This window comes from Amblyomma maculatum, chromosome 4 (genome assembly GCF_055883805.1).
Source record: "Amblyomma maculatum isolate TAMU_Amacu chromosome 4, ASM5588380v1, whole genome shotgun sequence".
NCBI lineage: Eukaryota > Metazoa > Arthropoda > Arachnida > Ixodida > Ixodidae > Amblyomma > Amblyomma maculatum.
In genome coordinates this window covers 51797427-51824731 of record NC_139347.1, presented here as the reverse complement: position 1 = coordinate 51824731, position 27305 = coordinate 51797427, and the positions used below count along the sequence as shown (strand labels likewise).

At 43.2% G+C, this 27305-nt stretch overlaps 2 protein-coding genes across 5 annotated transcripts in view; one reads left to right on the top strand and one right to left on the bottom strand.

Moving 5' to 3' along the window:
* Positions 1–3405, bottom strand: part of rg (A kinase anchor protein rugose) — a 286244-nt gene extending 282839 nt beyond the window's left edge. For all 4 annotated transcript variants that reach the window (XM_084601425.1, XM_084601427.1, XM_084601426.1 and 1 more), the window contains exon 1: positions 3108–3405. In XM_084601425.1, coding sequence (XP_084457551.1) covers positions 3108–3266 — 159 coding nt within the window. In that variant the 5' untranslated portion in view covers positions 3267–3405. The remainder of the gene's footprint in view (positions 1–3107) is intronic.
* A 201-nt stretch (positions 3406–3606) lies between these two features.
* Septin2 (septin 2) lies at positions 3607–25745 on the top strand. Its single transcript, XM_084601424.1, has 11 exons — positions 3607–3807; positions 4239–4365; positions 7822–7935; positions 8887–8968; positions 12288–12428; positions 14380–14497; positions 15628–15717; positions 15823–15919; positions 18094–18305; positions 21260–21349; positions 24007–25745. Exons 1-11 carry the CDS (start codon positions 3778–3780, stop codon positions 24184–24186), a joined length of 1281 nt encoding a protein of 426 aa, XP_084457550.1. The 5' UTR covers positions 3607–3777; the 3' UTR covers positions 24187–25745.
* The last annotated feature ends 1560 nt before the right edge of the window (positions 25746–27305 follow it).

Below are 27305 nucleotides of genomic sequence, written 5' to 3'. Positions count from 1 at the left end.
GCGCCCTCAGGCCAGGAGCACCCAACGTAGAGAGTTAAAAATGGGATGCTAATAATTATCCATCTGTCTACATAGGCAATCTAAGTTATGTCGTTAACGCACAGATTTTCCCACAAACACGCCGAATGCTCATTTGAGCAAATCCCGAAGAAAGCGAGGTAGTTCTGCCAGCTGCTAAAGGTATGGCACGAGCCACAATGAGATTGTTCGCGCACATGTGAGCGAGGCCGAGACGACAGCGCCAAACGACCGAAGCGAAAATGGTCAACTCACAAAACAGCAGTACACGGAAAAACAAAAGACGCTTCCCGCGCTTCCAAAACACAATCGCCAAGATCCGTCAGTATGAACTGAGATAATTCCGCACAAATTCTGCAAGCCAACGAAGCAAATTACACGAATTAACTCACGCAGCGCGGATTGTGCCCTTCAGCCTGCAGCGATATGCAGCCCCGCTCACTCTTGAAGCCCCCGCTGTTGTGTGCTATTATCAAGTGACTGTTGAAGCTACGCTAAAAATTAAGGTTCCCATCCCAGCTCAAGCGGCTGCGAATATTAACGCTGTTTCTACTGACCTAAAGGAAGGACTGGCAGCATTCAATTCAACATACTCTTACGCTGACAACGCAGCCATGTTTTCGAAACCATCAAATTCGTTAACTTCATCACTCTCTCTGGGCCGCCCCTCGGCCGTGAAAGATTGAGAAAATCTTCCAGCTCCACGAACGCCACCCAGCCGCAGTTTATTTATTTATTTTTCACTGGAGATAACATATGAAGTCCAGCTCTAAATAATGATCATTCCTGCGACGAGTAGGGTCTACTCTAAAGGAGGCAGCAGCTGCAGTTCCTCGCTTGGATCCAAGGGATCTGAGCCGATCGCAGGCGCTGTTGCTAGAGCGCCGTCGACAATACTCGCCGGCATTTTTTTTTTTTCTTTCCAATTCTGAATGACAGCTGTGGCAACGGTGAACGACGCAAGTGACCTGCCGAGCTATTTCAGGCCCAACTCAATCGTTCGTGGAGTCATACACGCTAAATGCACATTTACTTGCCGAATCTGCATTCAATGCGCAACACTATATGTAGCGGCGTGCTCCGGAACTTCGACAACCCAGCGATCTCCGACCCCACAGGACACACTAGTATTTGCAATTCGCCCTCATTTTAGAGCCCCGCTTGCGAGCGCGCGTAAATAAATTGCCAGTGCCATAATGACGTCTCGCCAGTAGTCCGGAGACATGAGGAGTTCGGCTCGCCTGCACTGCGCGATTATTTTGGCCGCCAGATACTGTGACACTGCTGCCGTTCTGGCACTTTATGATGTGATAGTTGGAAGAGGCAAGTGTGTACCACGACATACGAAACAGAACTTCAGATGAATCCCGCAGCTCCGGCTGTAATGGCCAACAATATTGGCCAAAAATTCGATTCGGGAATAGTTCAAAATTAACCGCTCCCATTATAGATGCCCTTCGATAAGAAGCTTCCACTGCAGAGGAGCCTAATCAAAACCAAGTGGCTGTATAATACCGATTTCAGCCTTGTTTTCCTCTTTTTTTGGAGCGGTACAGGGGACTGCAGAACACTTGAGATCAGCATTGAATTTCGTTCGCTTATAGAAGAAGCAGTACAGATTGACAACCGCAAGGATGCGCCGAAGGAAAACGCACTTCTGATCCCAGCATCGGATCTAGGAACACCTCCAAGTTAGGACTGCTGCTCGGTTAACTGACTAAGGTTAACTACAACGGTTAACAGGTGGCAGAGAAAGTCAAAATCAAAGATACCATTCGAGAAGAAAAGGTCCCTTAGATTTAGTAAAACGATTACGGCACAATCAAATTATACGTACAGCCTTGTAGGCACCCGCTATGGAAATAATGGGCAGAACGAGGCCACATTAATCACTTCTCTAAGCATGCACCGTCCGTCCGCAAATATAGAGAAAAAAAAAAGGAAAAAAAAGCTGAATGAGCTGAAGCGAAATTGCGAGCGGCACAGATTTTTGCGGAATGCAACACCGCGACAGTTGACTCGCGGCAGTGACCTCCTCCGAACCCACGCTGTGATCTGCTGACGGACGATGCCCAAATCAGGCGGATAACAGGTTGCGGTCCGCGTCGGATAGGCATTAAAAGGCAGAGTAAAATGAAATAAAAATATGTCGAGAAAATGTGCCACGCAGCTGTATTCCCCGCTGACTTGTTAAAACTTCCAGCAAAAAGAAGCAAAGTGAAGGACTCGAAAAGCTCAGCTACATTTTTCTAGTCAGTCTTTCTAGCCTGCAGTTTGGTCGAGAGCATTCAGCTGAAAGGCATATTTTGCTACTGCCAAGCAAGGCAGAAAAAGAAAAAAGAGAGAACAGCAGTGCACTTTTAGACACACAAAAATGCAAATATGAAAGGAGCGGCCGGTACTTGTTATACATGCCGACTTTTTTTTTTTTCCTGTTTCGAACTAATGCTTTGCCTTTCTTGTTTCTTTACAGCGAGCCAACCCAACGGAAAATTTCTGACACTACATAAAACGGCAATGTTTCATAGACTCTCAGGATGACTTTTTATTTCCACAGGAGCAGCGGCCAGCGGCTCACGCCCGCAAGCCTCCCAGCTACAATATCTAAACTGCAAAAGAAAGCCAATTACTGCAGCAAGGTGGGTCTTCACGATAGCATCTCCAGCATAAGGTGACGAAACAAGGGTACTTCCAGAGTACCGGTATTCTTTATCTTTACGGTAGGCCGTTACCGCGGGGACTGCAGGATCGCAGCAATTTTCTCTCGAAGATAAGTGCCGGCGAAAGAGCTGATCACTCAGGAACAGAGCAAGCAAAAATGTCATCGTATTCTTTCGTTTTGCTTCCCTAATAACATCTGTGCCAGCCGTAAACTAAAGATAAACGTTGTCTGAAGAAAAAAGAAACACTCCAAGCGGCGCTTTAGCTTGGTCGTACGTTCATGTGCGTAGTGCGTCGACCGTAGCGTATGCTGCTACTTTTGATCGAAGACTGCGGATACAGCTGTTTCCGCAGAAGAATAGGTGCCTAACAGGCCGGCGCGCGGCCAACAGCACGCGGCGGCGGTCTGAGAAACAGGTGCCACTCACCAAGTGTAAAACGGTGTTTACCACCTCCTTGTTGGAGACTTGGCCGACTTCGACAAATCCGATCAGCACGGCGAATTTCAGATTGTCGTTCAAAGGCATCTTAATTACATCCTCAGGACGCTTGGCCTGGGCCATCGCTGCATCTGACGGCACATCCATGTTTTCGCGACGGGAATGTTGTCACACAAAAACGGGCAAAAACAATTTACAAGACATTACATCCACGGAAAAAGGCGTACACTCCCACCCTGGCTTCTCGCCATGTTTAAAGCTAAGTGGATCCCTTTAATAGTTTCGCAGCCGTCCTAAAGACTATGTTCTCAGGAAGTAAATTTTGTCCCAAACTGCGCAAACAACAAATATTAAGACCTTTTTGCTTTAATTTAAATTAACTTACTTCTCATTCTAATAAATAATAACAAATGCTTCACGAAAAATTAGTCGAAAACATTTCTGCGGCCCTGTAATTTTGGGCGTGTGCTTTCGCAGGCGGCGGCGTCACTAGCGCCACCGCGCCACCGTCGGTGGACTTACGAAAGATTCTCGGCGGCGCTTCGATCGTAATCGCGGCTTTGCGCTTGTGTTACTGAGCGGCGTCTGTCAAAAATAAGAAAGTCTGTTCTAATTGTTCGATTGGCCTCAGCAAAACAAACAACTTTGCTTCACCGTTATGTCGGCCGCCGAAGTGGAACAGACCAACGTAAGTGGGCTTCCCGAACTCTTCTTAGTGTTCTTACAGAACGTAGTCTGTCAATCTTGTAAGCCTAGCGTAGTTATCAAGGTAACGGTAAGTCCGTTAGTTCCTGTGCTAGTTCTGACAGCGCTTATTTCGCTGTAGTTGATTTCAAAACGCCTCGTCCCAAGCACGTGCTGTTCACCTGTAGGCGTTGGTCGGTGTCGTGCCACGCCCGGAACAGCAAGTGCTCTAATTGGCACACAGGAAATGGGGCGGCTTCGCCAAATAAACATCCGGTAACAAACTGATTCCATCCCAGCTCATAAAGACTGGCATGTAACCTAATTAGCAAACTTTAATGCACGCGTGATACGTCACATTCATGTGTATTGAGGTCTCTAACCACATTCGCCTCTCTGCCCAAGTAACCGTTGTTCATAATGTGTATTTTTCAGGGTAACTTCATCGATGACAGCATTCGCACGCTCAAGTTACAGAGCCATGTCGGATTTGACAGCCTGCCCGAACAGCTGGTTAGCAAATCCGTGCAGCAAGGCTTTCATTTCAACATTCTTTGCATAGGTGAGCCCCAGACCACGCAAAACGCCTCGCTACACCACATTTAAACTTTGACTACTATGCACGACAGAGGCACTGTTGGTATGCCGACGAGCTTCACTAATTATTCCGCTATTGTTCAGTTGTCTGGAGAAATATATGCTTTATATCATTGTACATGACTGTTGGCTTCTTTATTGCATGTATCCTAATTATTTTTAATTTCCCTATCCTAGTTTTATCAATACCCTTGTCAATATGACATGTCAAAATTATTGAAGCTGTCTTATAATGCACTGAAACTGTCCCAGGCTCTGTCTGACTGTTCGACAGGCAGTTTAGAAGACAGTGTCCTCTGGACATCAAGCATCCTTTATACTGCTAGGAGGCGGCTAGCTATCATTTTAATTGCAAGCTGAGCAGTTGATATGAACCACTCTACTGCAGTGCCTCAGTTGCTAAGGTGCTTGACGACTGATCCCAAGGAGCCCGGTTTGATCCCAGCCACGGTGGCTGCTTTTTGGTGGAAGTAAAAAATGAGGCGCAATTTCAGTGCATGTTTAAAAAAGCTCCAGTTGGTCCAAATTTCCAGAGTTCTCCATTACGGCATTCCTCATAGCCTTAGGCGCTTTGGGACATTACACCCTGCGAACAAAACCAAACCAGTTGATATGACTAGGAAGTCAACAGTGTGCTTCTTAAGAAAGCTATTTACAGACTGTTTCACTCTTAGAGGGAAACGGGGGCCGTGTGAGTGCCATGCTTTCAGAATCGCTGCCGCTCCTTGAGATAGCCTGAATGAGTGGTACCAGGCGCAGGTACGGAAAGAGCTGCCAACAGTCGTTATTGGGCATGCAGCGATTCTCCCTGGTGTTTGTCGGCAGTGCTTCACAAAGCACGGCAGCCACACGGCCCCAGTTTTCCTTTATTTGTACAACAGCCTGTACATTAAATAACTCTTAACACATAGCCACAAATACTGCCTGTGCATAGAGCTCAATTTTCAGATTGGTGTAGTACTGAACAAAATTAAGCAACCTACCTGATGTTCCGTATTGCGACAGAAGAGGAGGGACAAGACACAAATCACATGTCTTTTGTTGCGCTATGGAACTTCAAGTAGACCTATAAACCTGTCAACTCGCCTGATGAGTGTCTGTATACTGCGATTCATGCAAAGCACATACTTGCCATGTAGGTATGTGTTAGTTATAGCACACTAAAGAAACCAGACATGAGTGTTCACACTTGATTCTAGCCCAGTTTTGCATTGATATGACTGGCTAATGACGCACTGCAGTGGCTCATGTGTTTGCATCTAGAGTTGGCTGCATTTACGGCAAAAATGCCCATTCGCTATCACTTCAATGCATATTAAAGAGTCTAAGCGAGTCAGAATTATGCAGAATACTAAAATGGCTCAAAACTCAATGTTACTTTTGCATGCAAAAATTGCTTAGAAAAAAAAAAAAATTGAGCAGCGATTTTACTTTGCAGCAACACTGTCGCAAAAACACCTGAACATGGGATCACTTTTCTTCTTGATGGCTTCTGTTCTTAGTTAGCTTATGGATTGTTTCAACACTTTAATGGATTTTATTGCAAATAATGGCTGTGTGCAAATTATTCCTTGGCATGCTGCTGGTTGTGCTGCTTCTCATTCCATTCTATCTTGCCATTGTTACAAAAACTGCCCCTGTAATTTTAAATGCATTCTGCTTTAATATGTACCTTTTTCTTTTTAATAAATATAAGCTGTTAGATTTTTAATATTATTTTAAGAACACGAACGGAAACCTTAAACTGGTTCCAGTCCAGAGATTTATAAATAAAATTCATTATGTACGATGACCACTCATTGGAACTGGAAAAGTGGCATGCAAATGATGGCCCCACCAAACACCTAGCCTTAGTCGACAGAAGTACTTGAAAGGGTAGCTCGAAATATTTACAGTGCTGCCGGGTGCCGGCATGAGGCCTTTAGCACTACCTGCAGTTTCGTAAAAGCTTGCAATAATTATTTCTCATGATGTGTAGCACAGAAGCCTCGTGCCTGTCTCCTCATCCTAGATTCCTACTGTGGGTACTTGACCAACGTAATCAAAGCTGGTATGGACATTGCAATCATACTTGGTTGCATGACAGGCCAGCTACAGCCTCCTAAAAGTTTTGACAAGTTTTTTAAGGATCAGCTGCGAAAGTACTGCATAGGCTGGCTCACTGAAACATAAGCTAACCCTAACAGGCGGCACCAAGCCTGCATCACTAGAAGTAGTAACAAGCTTGATTGCTGGGATGACATACGAGAAGGCATGGTTGCACACTTTTTCAGAAAATATACTGCATTTCGAATGCACTTGATGGAACAGAAGAATGTGCACTGTATGAAGAAGGCAGTGGCAAGGAGACCAGCGGTGACTGTGAGCGAGGAAGGGTGTAGCAGGACATATTTGTGGCAAATAAATGTCATTTGCATTTTGTAGCAGTTTACTTTCTCGTTTTTTTTTTCTTTTTTATTTCTGTTTTAGTCTGCTCACATTTGAGAAAAAAAATTTTTCCAGGCCTTCAACTTGCTGCTATCTGCATAAATTGAGGTCAGCCTAGATTCGAGAGAATACGGTATTCTTGTATGTGTGGCTTTTGTTGTATTTTCAACCCTGCCACTTGGATATCAAATTTTTAAGTGTTTTGTTTCAAAATGCAGCAGTGCGACTTTAGTTTACATAGTATACCACTGTGGGGACAAAAAAAAAATCTCTGGTTTTAATAATACAAAGAGCACAAGAGCACATTAGGGCACTGACTTGAAACTAAACTCATTGCATTTTTTTTTTATCTTGTAAAGCATAGTGCAAATAAGGTCATGAATGGAGGCACACAAATATATACTAACACTTCTTTCATGTGCTTCTTTGTTGGGATAGCCCCCCCCCCCCCCCCCCCCCCCTCTCTTGAAAAATGCCTTAACAAAACCATTGGAAGCCTCATCACAAAAAAGAACAAAAAAACACCATGGTTAGCTATAAAGTTCATTGATTGGTCAAAAAAAAATGAGGACACCACTAGGTTATTTGAGTTTGATGTTAAAAAAACAAAATAAATAATATAGTTACAAGTGGAAATCGAACCAATTACAGCACAAGCAAAACTTTTTCATTGGCTGTAACTTAAGACCACTACATCATCACCGCATCTGACCATTCTGCTGATTAAACTGGCAGTCTCTTGCACTGCACACTAGATGTCATCTTCATTGACTTCCATCCTTGTGTGAACCAGTCCAAACACTGCGCGCAGGCACTTGCTGTTGCATTGTGAATGGATGACGGTAATTACATGAGCAGAAGTCATCGCTGACCAACTCCCCGAGCTTTTACCCTTTTCTAAAGTGAGAATGTGGCACTGTTGGCTGCACTGCAAGCACATTCCAGTGTAGCTTACCATTTATTTATTCTCATGACAATTTTTTTTACACCACAGGTGAAACTGGTGTTGGAAAGTCAACATTGATGGAATCGCTTTTCAACCGCTCATTTGAAACCCAGCCAAGCCCTCACAGCTTAGCTAACGTGGTGCTGAAGCCAAAGACTTTTGGTAAGATTCTAAGGCTGTTACAAAGCGATGGCTCTCTTTGGTAGAGGCCAGTGCCTTCCATCTTCTAATGAAAGTTACTGTTATGCCTGCACTCGTACTTCAGTTACAGTGTGTTCAGCTACTACATAATTCTGCATTTGTATTACGTGAACATTTTCAGATTTTTCAGATTGACAACGGTTGTGATGAGTGGAGCACAGTATCATCTAATAACATTTTTTTTTTTTTATGCCAAAGCATTACAAAGCATGTGTGCTCGTGAGGTGGTCCTAATAATCTTAGCGATGGCAAATATGATGTCATCAAGCGGCTGTATGATGCACACAGCAAGCCACATATCCACAATACATCACTATATGCAGCCTGACCCATCCACAACCAAGGCCACCACCAGTTCAAACAGTCCAATACATGTCGTTCATCTATATACTTACCAGTGATGGACTTCCATGTGCAATTTTCAAAAGGTTCATATCAAGATTGTGATAATTTGTTGTAAAGCATTACGGGCAGCGTCATATGATTTCTTAATTTATATAGCGTACAAACTTGTGGTAATTTATTGTAAAATGTTCTGGGCGGTAATACAAATTCATGTTGCTATAACATATACCTGCTGGTCATGTTGGAAGCTAGCTTGCAACAGTAAATCGAACCGACCGCATATTTACCTGCAGTTGTATGCCTTCTGACCAAGGTTTTGGCGATTAGAACTCCCAGCCGCCACGTGAAGCACAGCAAAACACGTACGCGGAATAGAAAGTGGCAGAAAGAACTTTAATGCATGTCAAAAACCTGACTCTAATACATTTCACCAACGGCACTGTAAAGTGTTCACTTTCATACGTCAGCACTCCTAGATGTCTGCTGAATTTTCTTCTTTCTTGTATACATGACTTTTACCTGCTGAGGTTCAGATTTCAATTTGTGCTGCCAATCTTCCTGTTTCAGAACTACAGGAAAGCAACGTGAGACTCAAACTTACTATTGTTGACACAGTTGGCTATGGAGATCAAATCAACAAAGAGGACAGGTTAGCAGTCTCCTTTCAATTTGTGCATTCTTCTTGATTGATGCCATATACTGGTCACTTCATCTGAGTTCACTGTGGCTTTGCTGCACTCAAGACTGGAATTTGAGGATTTCAATCTTTCCAAACATTCTCTACTAAAAGTAAAAATATATTTTTGCATCTCTGCATATCTGATTGCTGTGGCCGGTGCAAACAAATCTGTCCAGAGCTGAGGTGTATTTTTAATTATATATAATTGTAATTTGATTACTCTATAGAGAGTATAGACAAAATACTTGGCTGTATATCTTCTTATTTGTATTGATGCATAAAGCTGTACATGGATCACAGCTTAGTATTGACCTCCCTGCAGTAATTAATTTTGCTATCAATTCCAATAGTCAATAAGGGTTTGTAGAAAGGGAGTGAGTACAAAGGTATTAGTGTACAGGTAAACGTTTCTAGCTGAGAAAACTAACGGAACTGTAAGTAGATGCATTAGTAAAATTATTAATTTATTTTAAATATGTTGGTTATTTAATAGCATGATTTATGATTGAATTTTTTCTCATGCAGTTTTTTTTTTTTTTTTTTTTTAGCAACTTAACGATGGCTGTGATGTCATCACTGTTCAGTACAAGCAACAGGAGGCATAAAAAAAGCTGATATTATTGCCACATGGTCATTTTAACGCTCTAGAAAGCCAGCATGCTGTAAGTGCTGCAATAATAATTGTGCAGTGGTGGTTATATTATAACTTGTGCCTCATGGAATTTACTGTCAATTTTTACGAAATCGATGCCATGTTGTGGTGGTACTTTGAACTAGTCTAAAGGACGAGCAATGCGCAGAACCATTTGTTTGCTTCTTTATTAGTGTTTGATCCATTGATTCCAATGTTGTATTTTTTCTACGAAAATACAGTAAAACCTCTTTAATGAATTTTTTTTTTTAATGTGGGAAAAAAACTTTTTATCCGGGAACCGTATGATCCGTCCAAACTGCCTGGCTATGAAAAATGTACTGCTGAATGAGTTACAGAGGCATTTAGAATTAAGACTTTCACTGTATGAAAGTGTAGATTAGCATTTGTAGACATAAAATATGCACTGCTCTTTTTTTAGCTCTCGCAGTTCAGAGTTCAGTCCTTATTTAAGTTGTCCTCAGCGGGAAACAGATTTATAACAGATCGGGTTCGTAGATGGCAGTGACAAGCTAGGATCGCTTTCTTGGGCGTTTCCGAATGCTTCGCTGCCTTACGCTATTGACATGTGGGAAAACCATCGCAATGGCTTGCAGTCGCCGCATTTTTGCTCATGCGTGCATCTCCGTACCCGGCTCCCTCATATGCAAGCAAAATGTTATATATTTCACACCTATGCCCCTGAGGCACCGCAAAGAAGCCACAGTGTTTCTCCTCAAGAAATCGTGTTTCTGCGAGAATGGCCACCTCGTATTTTGGCTTGTTGACATTCTTCTATGCTTTGCACCTAAGCACTGCAGCAACTCTGGCAGGTAAGCGTCGCTGATAAGTTTATGTTGCGAGTGCTCGTTAGCACACGTCCAGTTAATTGCAAAACATATTATATGACCACAATTTATTGAAATTTCTGACATAGTAACTGGGAAATCATGTTACCTGGTAAAACATGCTGCTGAAAAGATGTTTTATTGCCCGCGATTTTGAGCATATGAAACGGGAGATCATATGAACCAGGCACGTATCAATGAGATTCTACTGTATTTGGCAATTTTTATGCCATCATTGCCACACCGCATCCATGCTGCGATCCCTTCAATGGAGAACTCGCTGGGCAGATTATGCTGTGTGGTGCTAGTGCTACATAACAAGCACTTTGGATGTTGTTCTGTGAGCTTCGTAGATAGCAAAAAAAAGCTCAGCAGCACTGCTGCATGCCTTTTTCTTATTTTAGAGTGCAGCTCTTTGGCGTCCATTCCTGTGTTTCGCGTCAGCGTTGGGCTCGTAACCAGCTCCGCCTCCCTTTTCACAGCTGCTTTACCCCCCCTTCCTCCTCCCCCTCTCTTCCTATGTGGCGGCGAGGGTGCTCTCCGGTTGCTGAAACGCCGCCTCGCTATCAGCGGATCACGATGCGTGCATCCCAAGCCGAAACGCAGAGTCGCATTCTCTTCACTCGCTAGCGGCGTCAGTGGCATCAGTCAGTCACTACTATCTGTTCGTCGCACAACATTCCTATGGGCCCACACGCTGCCTCCCGCAACCTCCCGATAACTTAATTACTCTCTTCCTTTCTCCAACCACAAAGCTTCTTTCATGACGGCCAAGAAATGTTAGTGGAGTGTTTCTTACGTGTGAAAAAATTAAAAAAAGTCGTGTGTAATTGTACATACATGTTTTGCTCGAAATCTTTGCCTCAATCTATCGAAAAAGTGAAACAGCTGATGAGCTGCGCTCAAATTTCGCATTAGGAAGTAATGTAATCGTCGGTAATTTTTTGTACATTAATGAGATGGAAAAGCCAGGAGGGATTATTCGATTGTTTTCCCACTGCTGTCAAGATGTGAAAACTCCAGGTTGGCAAGCCATTCACACCTTCAATATTCATTTGTTCATTTTCAGTGAGATGACCTCTTCTTTCTACTTAAGAACTCCGTGCCATTATTGCTTGTTTCCTTTTAATTGACTAACTAAGGAGGCAATTGCAGTCTTTGTAGTTGTGGCTGTGATTCAACCGAAGCACTTGCAAAATTGTATGTCGTCATAACCTTAACTGCATGTTAATGAGCTGGCATTTTATTTTGAGTCTCTTCATTCCATAATTTTGCATTGGTGGCTGCTTATTCTGAACACTAGTGTTTCAAGGTTTCCAAAGTTAGACAGCAATGTGAAGATACCGAAGCAGCGAGATGTTTGAGAAGGCAGAAACCAGCTGGTAAGAAAAAACTGACAGTGGTTTATCCATAGCGAAGAGCAAACTTTACGTGTGAGTTCACACACGTTTTAGGCTTAACTTTTTCAGGCAGGCGTTTCAGGCAGTCCATACTAGACTGCTTGGAAATCTTTTTGGACACGTTTTCATGCCACAACATATTATTCTGGAATACATTTAAAGGTTGTCGTCAGTACTGCAGCAGCGCCTTTGTCCCCAATAAAACCAAACGAAAAAGTCGATCCCTTGATCAGTCGGCATATGTACTAGGTACTTACACGCCATTCCAGGGAAGAAAAGCTCGAGCTTTATACAAGAGGTTTCGAGTGGCTAAATTAGGCATTTTCTCACAAGGGTTACCATATAATCTTGGCACTTAATGGTGCTGAGTTGTTGCATAATCAAACATTTAATTGTGTTGCTGTTTGCAGTTTCAAAGCGATTGTGGATTACATCAATCAGCAGTTTGAGAACTACCTCCAGGAAGAGCTGAAGATCAAGCGCTACTTGTCAATGTACCACGACACCCGTATTCACGCCTGCCTCTACTTCATTTGCCCCACAGGGCATGGGTAAGCAAAGCATGCATTCGGAAAAGACTTTGCACACTTGTGACCCGCCGCTGTTCGCTGGTCGTCGCGACGAAGACGTCGATGACTGGCTCGACACATATGAACGCTGCAGTGCCTATAACCGGTGGGACGATGCTTTAAAATTCCTCAACGTTTCGTTCTATCTCATTGAGGTCGCCGTCACTTTTGCTGACAAGGGGATTAACTCCCTTGCTGGGAGCTTGGCAGGATACAGGTTCAGGGCGCCATGATTTGTAATTTTTATTTCGTTTTTATTTTGTTTGATTGTGACATCAACTGTGACCAGAGCAACAGGAGGTGACGAAGCAAGCAGCCAATCAAAGGCATGGCCAGTTTGTACATAGACAAGTTAAACTGCTGCCACCACATCCATTTCAGCCACATCACTGGCACCACCTGTAGCAACTGTCACACAACCCATGTGCGCTTTTTTCTTTTCCCTGAGAGGCTTTAAAGTAGCACTTTGAAAGCTTGTCGGGCATCTCAGACATGTAATCATTCGCCATCATTCGCGGGAATTGGTGCTGATCTGCCAATCTGCATCTACCACACGCATGGGTGATGCAAGTAAATGGCACCTTTGGCGTGCTTCTGCCACAGCTGCTAGCATGTCGTTCCCCATGGCCCGCAGTGCATTGGGTTCAGTGTTGGGGTTTTTTTCCCAGGTGTGATGCACCCACAAGGAGGGCACGCTTTCAGCAGCCCAGACAAAGTGGGAGGGGGAGGGGGGGGGGGGGCAACTTATAAGCCAAAGTTGAGATAGAATAGCATACGACCTTTACTTGCCGCTGACTGCAAGCCCATAAAGGGGTAGCAAGTGTGAGCTCCATAAACGTAACTCCCCATAGCGGACATATTGAGAGGATAAACTCCCACATGATTAAAGCAGTTGGCAGAACCACCCTCACTGAAAGGGCTAATAAATAACATATTAGCAGAGAATTTAAGGTAGTGAAATTGGTCAGTGTATAGATAAGAATTTGATAAGTGGAAACACTTGACTAGTGCAACTGATTGAAAATTGAGAAAAGTCTATTATTACACTCATTAACTACTAACTTCACACTTTTGCACCCTTTGTTAGTGGGTGGGTTGGCAACTGGTATTTGGACATACCAGCAGACCTTTTCTCAGCTTTTTTTTTTTCGTGTGGTGATTCGGCATGGCTAGATAGTTCTTGTTTGTTTTGTAGATTATTTATTATCAAATATCCTTCGAAAGAGTTCTGAATCAAATTTGCAAGAAATCAAGAAAGCCTGAACCCTGTGTCGGTGACTCTATGGTTACGGCACTCGAATGCTGAGCTGGAAGACCCGGGCCCGATTCTCGGCATGGTGGTCACATTTCTATAGAGGCAAGACACAAGGTTCCTATGCACTGGGTAATGCCAGTGAATGTCGAAGAATCCCAGGCAGTCCTTCATTATGGCGTCCCTCTTAGTCAGAGTCACTTTGGGACGTCAAATCACATAAACCATTGATGAAGCCTGAAAAATCTGCTTTATTCATGAAATTTCTCCAGCTTGTTGGCATGCTCTTGGAGAAATCATGTACATGACAAATTTTTTTTCATTTATTGCACATTTCTTTGTCTTAAATGGTTCTTGAATGAAACATACATTCTTAAATTTGGTCAGACTTTATTGACATTCCTGCTGTACTAAAAATATTGTTCACTATTTAGAAAAATAGTGATACTTCCTGTTTCTCTAAATGTCTTTAGCAATGTGAAAATAAAAAAGGAAGGATAGATTATGGAGTGGTCTGACATGAAAGCTATCTGCAGAATTGTGGTAGCTTTGTGCAGCAATGATTGCAAGCAAAGCTTGTCTGTGTACACAATCGAAACTGCTAGTGGTCTGCGTTGTTAATATTGTTGACTGTGAACTGTTAGCCTCCGCTCTTGACTTTTCACCTCTATGTGCCTCTAGGCTCAAGTCCATTGATTTGGTGTGCATGAAGAAGCTGGACAGCAAGGTGAACATCATTCCCATCATTGCCAAAGCTGACACCATCTCCAAGACTGAGCTGCAACGATTCAAGATCAAGGTGAGCTGCGCTGTGCTCTCATACAATACTCTTTGTGTTCGTGCTCCTTCCAAATGCCAAAGGGAATTTAAAGGGCATTCATACAGCCACAGGCCTTCATTGTCTTAAAAATGAAAAGCATTTTAATTTCTTAAAATGGTATTGCTAGCTGTAGTTATTGTCGCCAAAAACACCCTAAATTCTTCTGCATAGTCATATACACACGTTGCATATGTTTGATGCATAATAGGTTCAATCGATGCTGTTTTATAAATGTACAATGTGTGACAGCCAACTCAACGGGCTTTCAGATGCCTGTTTCTGACGTTCAATATTTTGAGCTGCGCTGGGGATAGCAAAGATTTAAAATGGGGATTCACCTTTTTTGATGATGGCCTTCAATCTCGTAATATAATATTGCCCCTTAAAGTCAAAAGCAAAAAATTTAATTGGGTAGTCTAGTTAACTAATCATCAGATCAATAGCTCTATATACACAGTTGGAAAACGTGGCACGTGAGTGTTCACATTTCAGTTTGGCCCAGTAGTGCACATATCTGCCCTGTTTTTAGGCAGCTATTACATTGTGATACCAGTAATTATATATTTGAAAACTATGGAAAACAGGCAGACACTAAATTTGTTATGGCGTTATATACTTGTCGCCGTTTAACATGTATCGTTTGTCGATATTGATATAAAAGGATTTGTAGCCTTTTATGAGTGTGGATTTTGGTGCTGCATTCCGACTCATCTCTCAACTGTAAAGCCATTTTTTAGCTTACCAGCAGTGTTGTTATGAGCGGCATGCTTGTCATTTTGGGCACCAAGAATTGCAGTAACCTTTGTTGGTGAGGCTGTTGTCGATGTGCAGTAGTGTCCAAGATGATATAAAGCATACTTTGTGGAATTAAACTTCTCTCATGCCGTAACCAGCAATTCAGGAAGTACTTATCACATGTGTTAACAAACACTGCTGGTGCATTCACATATAACCCCAAGAAGCATTCATTTTGCTTTATGCAACATGGTATAAAAGTGTTCTGTGTTATGGTGGCCTTAACTGCACATTTAAATTTGTGTGATAGTCACCTGTGGTAGCGTGAGTACCAGGAGTGGCTTCAACGTTACTTTTCATTCATCAACATGCAGATAATGAGCGAGCTGGTCAGCAATGGAGTTCAGATCTACCAGTTTCCTATGGATGATGAGGCCTCAGCCGAGGTAAATCAGAGTATGAACGTAAGTGCACTTTCTGGTGCTTGTAGCTTCTTTATAAGTGTTCACCTTTTGTTCACCTCCCAACTCCTAAAAAGTGTCTTATGATACTCTCCGTTTAAACCACAGGCCCATGTTCCTCTTGCTGTGGTTGGAAGTACAGATTTTGTGCGTGTGGGGAACAAGATGGTTCGAGCACGTCAGTATCCCTGGGGGACGGTCCAAGGTAAAAACATTGTTTAAGTGTCTTCACTAAGAGGTCACAATAAAGTTGGTATATCCATTAGTTATAGGCAGAGAAAAATAACCATTTGCTAACAGTAGTAGCACTGCATCTTAGTACATCAGACTAGCGAGATCTGCGTACGGGCCCTGGCTTCCGAGATTAGTGTCTATTGAACGTGCGCAAGTCCTACCGCAGCATCCAGTCTCGAAGGTCATGTATGAGTGTTATGAAAGCCACCACACGAATTAATTTGCATACCAATCAAGGCAGCATGGTATGTGCCGTGTTTTGCCTGTTATTGAAATGGTCATTTGAAAATTACTGCAGACTTACTATGACTCTTGCCAATGCAGAAAGTATTTGAAAACAAAGAACCTTTTTGATTCGTATTGAATATTTTTTAACGTGTGCATTTGATTCGTTTGAAAAATCGAATAGAACATTCAATTAGTTATTCAAGATTTTGAGATATTCGCGCACCCCTACTTTATGTTACCACCAGTGTAAGTAGAACAGTTTTTCACTTGATGTGGTTTGCAAATATTTTTAATTGTTTCGATAAGGAGACTGCAATCTGTGTTGTCTACATGGCTTTAATGAAGTTGCTGCTCTTGGTGCTCTTAGTGCACGGCATGGGAGGGGAAGTTTTTACGGAGTCTAGGGCAGTTGGAAGTGCTCCCTTCTATCAACCTTCGTGACAGGCATTGGGGGAAACACTGACCTTGTCATGCATGTCTGAATGGCAAAGGCCGTCCGGTGCTGGCTAGCGCTGAACTGTTTGTCGCCTGGTTTGCAGAAGGATCCTTGGTGCCGTCACACATTTTTGGTACAGTGACTCAAGGTGTGGCATGGAAAAATGCAATGCGGGTGTGACGAAAGTAATAACTGTGACTCGTACGCGGGCAAATTTTATTGGCGGTGATAACATGAGAACCGGAGAAATTTACATCTGGCCAGTTTCTCTCTCAAAGTGAATATTTTTTAATTCACCCTCATTTTTCAGACTGCTCGAATTATGACATCATTTTTCGGATATTGTCAAGTCCAAAAAAAAATTCGTTGGCTACTGTGTTTGTGAAACTTTGTCAGCCTTGCACATTTACTGCAGCGTGGAGGTCTTTCCCAGCGACATCTAATTAATCCCATCCTGAGCCAGCTGGACCGCCTTATCCTTGCAAACTTCCCACCGCGGTGATGCAATTAGTTAAGGTGCTGGAATCCTGTGCCCAATGATGCAGGATCAAATCCCAGTCGTGACGGCCACTTTTCGATGTAGGCGAAAAGCAAAGCTCCTGTGTTCTGTGCAATGTCAGTGCACATTAAAGAAGCTCAGGTGGTTGGAACTTCCTAAGACCTCCACTACGGCGTCTCAAATAGCCAGAGTCTCTTTGGGGCGTGAAGCCCCACAAAACCAAACCGAACCTTATCATTGCAGGCTTCCTAAAGTCATCCACCCACCTGATTCTCTGCTACTCCTGCTAAATTCGTAACGCATTAAAGAACTGCTGGCAGAGTTAACTGATCTTTTGCCCTTCGTGGCTGCTTTGAGCTCCTGTAGCCACTCTGACATTGAGAATTGTATGAGTGAAAGTCCACTTGAGCTCTGCAGCATGCCTTTCATAATTGGTTCACAGAAATGGAAAGGTGCAGTATCTGTCACATTTGTTTCTGTGAACACCTGAATCTGGCAGTAAGGGAAGGAAGGAAGGAAGGTAAGAGTGAAAGTGGAGCTGGTTATGGCGACCCATGTGAAATCCAGGAACAGGCGGCAAAGAGCTGCATTCTAAAAATTAGCAGAGACGGAATTTGTTCAGCTTGCTTGCACCTTATAAAATGCAATTGATATGCAGGGAGTGAATAAATTAGTTGGTATGTAAGAGTTTAAAATGTCATTTTCAAAAAGTCTCTCTTTTTTTTTTTTTTGCAAGTTTCGGCCCAAGAACCCTTTTCCCCCCCTCCTTTTAACAGTTCATTCATTTTGTTGCAGTACTAACCTCATTTTGGTATGTACATAAAACCACTTGATAAAGAAATTTCAGTTCTGGTTAGAAAAGAACACATGCCTAAGTATAATTGGCAACCTCTATTTTATTTTACGGCTGTACTAACGTCTGCTACTTGACTTCTCTATTTTATTTTATGGCTGTACTAACGTCTGCTGCTTGACTGTGCAGTGGAGAATGAGAACCACTGTGACTTTGTGAAGCTTCGTGAAATGCTTCTGCGGACGAACATGGAGGACTTGAGGGAACAGACTCACACGCGACACTACGAGCTGTACCGACGCATGCGGCTGGAGCAAATGGGCTTCTCTGATGTGGGAACAGACAACAAGCCGGTCAGCTTCCAGGAAACCTACGAACAGAAGCGGCAGGAGCACCTCAGTGTGAGTTCCTGCGGACTCCGTGCACTGCATTGTGTTGAGTGGGAGCCACATAGATGTTATACACTTCGGGGGGGGGGGACCTTTTTCTGCCCTGCAACGCATTTTAGTGTGGCAGCATTAAAGCAGCTGGTGTTAAGGTCCCTGTCAAAGATCTCATGTCGCAGAAAATCTGTCTGAAATAGTGGAAATTCCTGATTGGTTGACACGGTCATGACGTTGCCGCCGCATAGCTTCACAAGGGAAATTTGAACACTCCTGCAATGCTCTCATTTTAAGCGCGTCATTACACATGAAATGAAAGCGATTAAAACACCATGTGTAATGCAAACAAAAGGTTGCTAAATGTCTGATATGATTTATTGAAATATTAATTTTACCAAAAGGAAACTTCCAAGAATTTTAGGTGGAATTGAAACCTACGGCTTTTGTGTTGCTACGCTGCGCCAGACACGCTTATGTGGCTTGAGTAAAAAAAAAAAGCGGGGTTTTCTTTGTGTACCATGTGGCCTTTCATGTAATGTGGTAGCTTACGACTGCATGCCAATGAGTGTGTGTGTAATCAGAGAGGACCACAGGCTCCTGTTGCATCATGCCATTAAGATGGAGCTTAAGTGTCCTTCAACATATTTTATGGGGTTACAAAAATGAGATGTATAGCACAAAAACCTATTAAAATGTATTAGCTGCTGAAGCATCCCATATCATTATGGTGCGCACTTTCTGGCAGCATTAATTTGCTCATTATGTGGACAGTCACTCACGGACGCATCATTAAGCAAATGTGTTAGACATGCCGTGTGCGGGTTTTTTCTTTTTTTTTTTCTCCCTCATTTATGGTACTCAATAGCTGTAGTGCAATGGCTCTGTGCTAAGCTTTGAGGTAGCTCACAAGTTAGTGGCAATCCTCTGAAATGTTTGTCTTCAAAATCTCTCGACTGCACAAAAATAAATACAACAAGAGGCTTTTAGCTCATTCTTTTGGTTTCTTTAGTGCAAGTAAATAATTGCGTAACAGCGGCATCTTGCCGTTCTCGCAGCACCTGTATAAGCAGAATGCAAAGCGTAAATTACCATCTGTGCCAGCAGCATCTTAGCTTTATGATGCTGCAGACGTCATCACAGTAACTTGCGGGTTCAGCACAGCAGTGAGCATGCTTTGCATAGCGAGCGTGTGCACGTCACAAATGAAGTGTTGTGCAAACAAGTTAGCTTTGTGTCATTTACAGTTGGCAGTTGTGGCCACCCTCTGTCTCTGCAATGCCCTGCGTTTATCGTTAAAGAGCGAGTAGCGCTGTATGGTGTTGCTAGGTGCTTCGCTGCTGCAACTGGAGCGCAGTGGCATCCTGCAGCTACATGTAGTCTCGACCGAACTGACATCCACTTCCCACATTTTTACCGTTCACGGGAGGGCGAAAATGGCACTGCTGAACATAACGCAAAATCTTAATACAGGGCCCGGGTGTTGCTACCACTGGTAGATTTCACTGTAAACCCATCTTTGGTGTAAGGGCATCATAAGTGTGAACGTGACTCTAAGGAACGTGTTTCACCAGTGAGTGCTGCTGTGCAAACATCGATGTTGCCAGAAAGAGCAAGGGATACAGCCTTTACTGAGTACAGTAATTGGATGGAATTTTCCTTGGTGTGCCTGTCTGTTCTAGTGCGTAGCACTACTAGCCGCAATCACGGATTTCGCCGGTGGCTGTCCGAAGCCGCCCACTCTCTCTCTTCGTGAATTTGAAGTGGAGAAAGAGAAGGTGACGACACGCACGTCGCACAGCTCAGCTTTGAGGAGGCGGAGCGGTCGCATAGCTGCAGCAGAAACCGCTCTCTCTCTCTCTCTCTCTCTCTGTTAGAGAGGAGCGTGTCAGTTGCAGACGTGGCGGTCATCACTGGGCAGCGTTTCACAAGCGTGTGTTACTCCGGAGTGAGCAGTCATGTGTCGCTTGCGCGTCTTCAACTTCGGCATCTCTCCCCTCGCATCATTCACTCCTCAGCTTTCACGGACAGCAGACATGCACACGCGGTGCTCCCTGGACCTCGGCTCGGAGCTGCTCGCCGCATCGTGAAGCACCTTGTGCTTACCTCCGCGCCTTAACTGGCGCTCGCATTCAAGCGTGTTTCCCTCTCTCTTCTCTTTTTCTCTCCCCCTATGATCCCACCCCAGACCTTTCGGTCGCAGAGCAGTGCATTGTAACGAGGTACAGTGTGCCTGTTTTCATTCATTTCTGAAGGTGATTTAAGGAAATCTGAGGAAGCGGCTGCGCTGCGCGTTTGCTTCGCGTCGCAATGGATGAAACCGAGCCGTCGGGCACTGCGGCGCAGGTTCGCCGTGCTTGTTGTGCTGAAGTACAACGGTTAAGCAGTGCTACGCACATACTTCGCATTTGATTAACTATGCAAATCCGCCGTAATTTTTTTTTTTTTTTTAATTCTTGCCTTGGGACAACTTACGGCATGATGGATTAACAATTTGCTATCGGTTTTGCCTGCCAATAAAATCATGTTGAATTGATTACGGAGCTCAACTACTGAGCAGGGCAATCCGAGATCTATCCCTGCCATGCCAGCTGCATTTCAGTGGAAGAAAAACACAAGGTGCCCGTATGCTATGCAATGTCAGTAGATTAACACCCCAGGTGGTCAAAATTATCCAGAGCCCTCCTTACAGCCCCCTAAGTCCAAGTTGCTTTGGGACACCACGCTTCATAAACCAAATCATCAGGAAGGTTGTCTCCTTTCTTGCTTTTTTGTACTATCATTCATAAGCATAAGCTTGCTTTCACACCTTATAGCTAACTGTGGTGCAATGCTGGTCAAATTCGCACAATCCCCTGCACTTGCTCCCTGGGGAGAAACGCCATTTTCTGGCAGATGCCTGCTCTGTTCTTTATTTTTAGCCCCTTCCACTGTGAATTCACTGTTGCTGTTGTGCATGTGCCTCCCCCGTGCAGGAGCTTCAGCGGAAAGAGGATGAAATGCGCCAGATGTTTGTTGTTCGAGTTAAGGACAAAGAGGCTGAGCTCAAGGAAGCCGAAAAGGAGGTAGGACTCTCATGCATGCTTCTTCAGAGAGACAGTGGATAGACATATAACTAATTAACAGTATGTTAATTGAAAATTAGTAATTATGTGCACAGCGGCATTAATATCAAAAGCAATTGCTTTTGTAAATAAAGAAAAAAAAGGAACGTTCAGACCAAAGAAAGCCATTGAGTTGATCGCGTTGGTAAGATGGCCGAGCTTAAATGTCTCCCATGTTTTTTGAGCATGTGCTGTGTAATGGGGCTGCCATAAAATTATAAGGGATAGTAACAGTGTTAGCATTGCTGTCATGTCACGTGGGCTACATTGACCTTCTCTTCCACGGGGCGGCATGGTGGAACAGCTTTGCCTTGTTCCTACTGTTCTCAAAGGTGGACTAAAATTTTATTCAAGCCTGAGCTCGGTGCAGTGCCAACATTTTTCGCTGTACTCTCGCAAACTGCCATCATTATCTGGTCGTTAATATTATTTATGATTGTTGAGTAATATTATGATACTGTGCATCATTGAAAGTAATTTTAAATGGTGGTTGCGCTGGCATTAGTGCAAAGTGAGGAGATTACCATTCCTCTATTTCTTGGCATATTATTAAAATTGAAATTTTATTTTGCAACAAAAGGTTATTGCAAGGAGGCCAGTTACAAAGCTGTAAAAACAGCTTGAGGAGCCCTGACCTTCTTGCACACAGAGCAGCATGGCAGCTTGCAATGAAGGCAATACCAGAGTCGTTCAATGCTTACTGGTCACGAAATTTCTCCCCAACACTATGGGACAGCTTTATATGCCGCTCGCGGCGCCACTGGGCACAGAAGGGCATCGTTCGAGGAGCTGGGCACTGTCACAACTGAGAAGGAAGCCAATTAGCCATTCATTTGATGACCAATTTGATGTTTACTACACTTATGGGTAAATGGGTAATGTAATTTGTGTATTTGGGACCCTGTCGACCCCTTTTATGTCTAGGCATGAAGCGCCAGCTACAGAGGCGCGAGTAAGAAAAGTTTCACTGGTTCCCTGCGCCAGTGAAACTGAGTTGCTGAGGAAAAGGAAGTGGGCATTAGCGGGGCAAGAATTAATTGGCTTCACCTCCGCCTTAAAACATGTGCGCATTTGGGAAGAAGTTTAATGTTTTCAGAACCGAATAACCGCCTTCGACCTATCCAGAACGCTTAGCAGATATAGATGGCGACGCAGTGCAGTTCCGGCCACTGGGATACGAAGTTGACGATTGCATAAGTCTGAAAAGACACATAAAACTATCGAAAACGCTGGTGTGACTCAATCTGCCGAGTCGCTGAAAGCAGCCGGCAGCTGTAGTTCTGCGTCACCTGCAGAGCCCTTCTAATTAATGCAAATGTTCTCCGCACAAGCTCCTCCGCATAAACTGCATAAAACGATTTAAAATCTACTTTAGTCACATTGTTTAAAGTAGATACAATCAGCATGAAGCACCAGTCACATATGGCTCCTGCGTGTTTTGTGGAGTTATGCTTGCATTCATCGTTACTGCTGGAAGACTTATCATGCTGTCAAAAGCAAGTGTGGAGCATATCGAGGATTATAGTATTAACTGGGCTCGGCTTGAATTTTACACCATGTAAACAGCAATATGTGTGTGTACACAGCTGTGCACACTCCGGAAGCGCTGAATGGTGCGTCATTATTCTGAAGCACCCATTGCGCGAATTCACAAGATGTTTGCAAAACAAGCGGCAGCACATCGAAAAGAAAAAAAAAATGCTGCTTTTCATTTACACAGCGGGGTTTTTGCTCCACAGTTAGTTTCATGCCTGACATCTGCTGCGGTGAGGCATTTTTATATCATCAGCATTGTCCTCGTCCCTTATGCTATTGTCTATTAGAGACTACATCCTAACGTCACTCAATACTGCAACCGCAATATCTGCAATAGCTCTGGTGGCAGCTCAATGCCCCTCAGTGCACAGCTGCGCCTCTAGTTGCCAGCATTGACCCTATATGAAACAGCTGGAGTTCTGTGACCAGAAAGAGCATTGAAGGACAGGACTCCGACGATACACATGCTACACCACATTCGAGGGCAAATGAAAAATAAAAACGACATAGATGAGAAAGAAAAAAAACTGAGTGCATTACAATTCAAACATAGCACATAATTGATTTAATGATATTCTTGTTATGTCAGTATTTTTCTTGAAGGTCTAGCTGAAAACTGTCAGCAGTGAATATGTCAACATCTGCTTTGCATAGTTCAGCATTTGGCAACATCCCGTGGTGTTAAATAATGTATGTCACAAAAGGTTGAGTTCTGCAATCCTGCTAAATTAGTGAAAGCATCTTTACATTGAACTGATTTCTAGTTTATATAGGTAACATAGTTTATAAATGTACAGTGACATGACACACTATGTGAGGCTTTTCAAAAAGGTCAGTTGCAGTTATTCAGCTGTAGGTATATATGACCTCTTGTAATCAATTACTGTTCTTGCTTTCCATGCTGTTTTTCATCCACCAATAGGTGTCTGTAGTCTAGTTGGTGGTCATTAATACTCCATTCTTGCTTCTCACTGTGTGCAGCAATAGTAGCCATTATGCCTGGTTCAGGTAATAACAAAACAGGCTTGTGCAGTGCCAACAATAGTTTTGATTGCAAATTCTGTCCTACCCTTGTTCCTCAGCTGCACGCCAAGTTTGACGCATTGAAGAAGCAGCACGCCGAGGAAAAGCGCAAGCTCGAAGAAGATCGCAAGCGGCTCGAGGATGAGATTCGCCAACTGAATGAGAAAAAAGCCCTGGTGCAGCAGGTTCAGAGCCACTCCTCTCACACTCTCACCCTGGGCAAGAGCAAGAAAAAGTGATGCCTGCTCCCACTGACGTGGCACACCACACTCTGCCTGCCATGGTGCTATTCTGGAACAGATCTCTGCGGTTGGGAGGATGCTGCTACTGATTCTGCGCATCATCGTGTCAAGCAGATTTTGAGCCGTGGCTGTTGGCAGGCCCTTGCAGTGTTGCCAAACTTCTTCACGTGCTGTCTTTCTCGAGTGCGAGGTAATAATGTGGTCAGTGTCGCTCGTTTGTAACTGCGGCTTCTCTGAAGTGAACCTTGGCCTGTCCGTTCATCTCAAGCTGCCGTTTACTGATGAAAAGGTGAAGAGAGCATATGATAATGTGCTTGTATCAGATGTACAGAGTGTGGACGAGGTGTAGCTCATCAAGGTCAACAAGCACCTTGTGCTCAAAAGGTTTTCACATAGGCTTCTGTTGACCAGTGCAGCAGAACTGGTTTCCCTCGATGCCTCCTTTTTGTGGTGACTGTAGACACAAATACCTTGTGCTTACGCTGTTTTGAACTGAAAGTCCAGCCAGTCTCGCAGGCATTTTTCCGGTAGAAAAAAGTTTGTAGAAGTGTCACATTCATAAGCAGTGACCTCCTATCTACTAAAGCCACATACGATCATGCCAGGCCACTTTGTAATGCTGTATAACCAAGAGTTTAATGTGTTTTTGTCAGAGCTTTTAATTTAAACCTGATCTGCACCAATTGTCTCCTGCTGAGAAATGACATAAGGAGTGTGGCTTACCTTCTACCATTTAATTTTGTTTCATCTGATGCTAAAGGTAGAATTTTTCCTTAATTTCTGTGTCAAAAGCATCACTTGGCTGCAAGCTCTTGGATCTAAAATCTTATGTGTAAGGGACAGTATACCAACTTTTTCAACAATTTTTTCGTACTTCGTTCGAAAACTCCATAAAAGCCATTGGTTTCGGCGTTCCATCAATTCATCCTTTTTATTGCTACATCCCTCCTTAACACTGTGGAAACTAAGACCTAACCAATAGTCTTTGTCGGAGTTTAATGGGAATGTGTAAACCTTGCTGTATTATGTTTTCCTAGCCTGTTCTTACACCAGTCAACCATATGATCGCGATATACAGCATAGCCATGGAAGCAAAGTATGTTTCCTTGCATTCAACTTGCCCGTCATTTGATTTGAGTTTGCAGTGCAGCTGATGCAACGTGCATGTTTTTGTCCTTACTTTAGTTCCTAACATTAAAACAATTGTCATATTCAGAATGCATGATTAACGCACGGCACTCTATTTTGCCACCTGAATGCATGGATTTTAAGTGCATCATGTTGATGAGGGGCTCCTGTATGCTGCACTGAAGGCTGGAACAGCACAGTGTTGGCCGTATAGGTATTTTGCTGAATGTGAAAAAGCTTTCAGATTTTGCACCATATGTTGTTTGAGTATCATGTACCATGTCTTCGATGCTGTAAAATGGAAGAGCACCATGTAAGCGTATGCAGCCTTTTTTTCTCTATGGGTGTTTTTTTCATGCATGTAGGACTGGCTACTTTACTTGCAATACAGAAATTTTTATTGTGTTGAATAAAAAAAAAAAAAGAAAGGTGTACATAATCCATTCTCTTTGAGAAATCAGTATATCAGAGAAAAGGTGCAAACATTATCAGTGTCAACAGATTAATCAATCAAACAGCCCTTCGCAGTGCTGAGCTGAAATGGTTGTGATGAAATGTTTCAATGAGCAAGTCACTTCTTTGGAGGAGCAACCTAAGATACATCACTAACAAGCTTTTGACCGTTTCTGCATTCCAAACATGGATATGCTCAGAGGTGCTTAGTTAACATTTCAAAAGAGAGGCAGTTTACTACAGTGATGTTGGCAATTGTCTAGCTTGTTATTCTGTCAGGGCTGAGCTCCATTTAATAGCAGAGCTGCGCTTTAAATCTTTTTGTTATTATTATACACCTATATTTTGCAAGGAAAAGGACAGCTTTTTTCTGCAGTTTGGTTTCCTGAAGTGCTGTTTATTTTGTCTGTGAACATATACTTAATGTTATCTGTTTTCACTGCATGGCTAGTTTTGACAGAGTAGGCATTGGCCTATCTCTTGTTTACTTTCAACTGTGCTTGCGTATTTTCACTATTTTAATTTATCAGGGGCAATCCTTGTGTATACTAGTGTTAAAGCAGCAATGAAAGAGTCGTACATGTACACCGTCGAGTGAATGTGAGCACTGGGATCAAAGTATGTTTTTGCACCATTCGTATGAAGAGTGATGAGAATGAGTAGTTACTAGCATACGATTTTGCAGTAACAGGTTATTTAATAACTTTTTAAATCCTTAATGGCAAAAACTTCCAAGCTAAATGTACTTCCATGAGGTTCCTCATGAGTGGATGCACTGTGGTACGAATTTGAGTGGTCTGCAGTGTTGAAGAGTTTTTCAGCCAAGTATGATTTTAGAAGATTTTGACCCATTATTTTATAGTGTGAACAGTTCATAAAACACCTTCTGCCACCAATCACACTTATCTCTTCCTTTCACAGCTATTGAGGGGAGGGGCAAAGCTGCAGGTGAGGGGAAGCATAGTGGAAACTTGCACGGAAATATGATTTGCTGTGCAGATGTGCTTGACCAGCTCGGCTCTTCCAGCAGATGCGCATAGGAAACGCCGGAGGGGATGAAAGGGGACTTGCTTCATTTGCTCTCTGTAAAGCAATTGTCACTTGAAGTCTCTGAAAAGTTGTACTGCAGACACATCCAGCCAAGGTTTTGCATAGTTTGGTGCATCATGCGAGATAAAGGTCAAATTGCTTGATAATATCCTTTTGCCATGGTGAGGCATTGATTCATTTTATTTTTTTTTTCTTGTTTTTATTTGGTATAAGCTTGATCACAATACTGAGTTAGGATTCAGATTTCTTTAAAAGGTCTGCCTGTTGTGAATTCCTCTTTACTGTAGAGGACATTAAAGGATTCCACTAGTCAGGGGTGGAAGTGCTGCTCCAATTGCTCCATTCTGCTCCAAACTGGCTGTTTTGATGTTCTACTATCAAATTTAGAACGTCATTGCACCAGTGGCAAAAATATAACGCAGCTAACACTGGGCTTAACACAAATGAAATTTTTGTAAGGGAAGGAAGCATGGGCATAATAAATA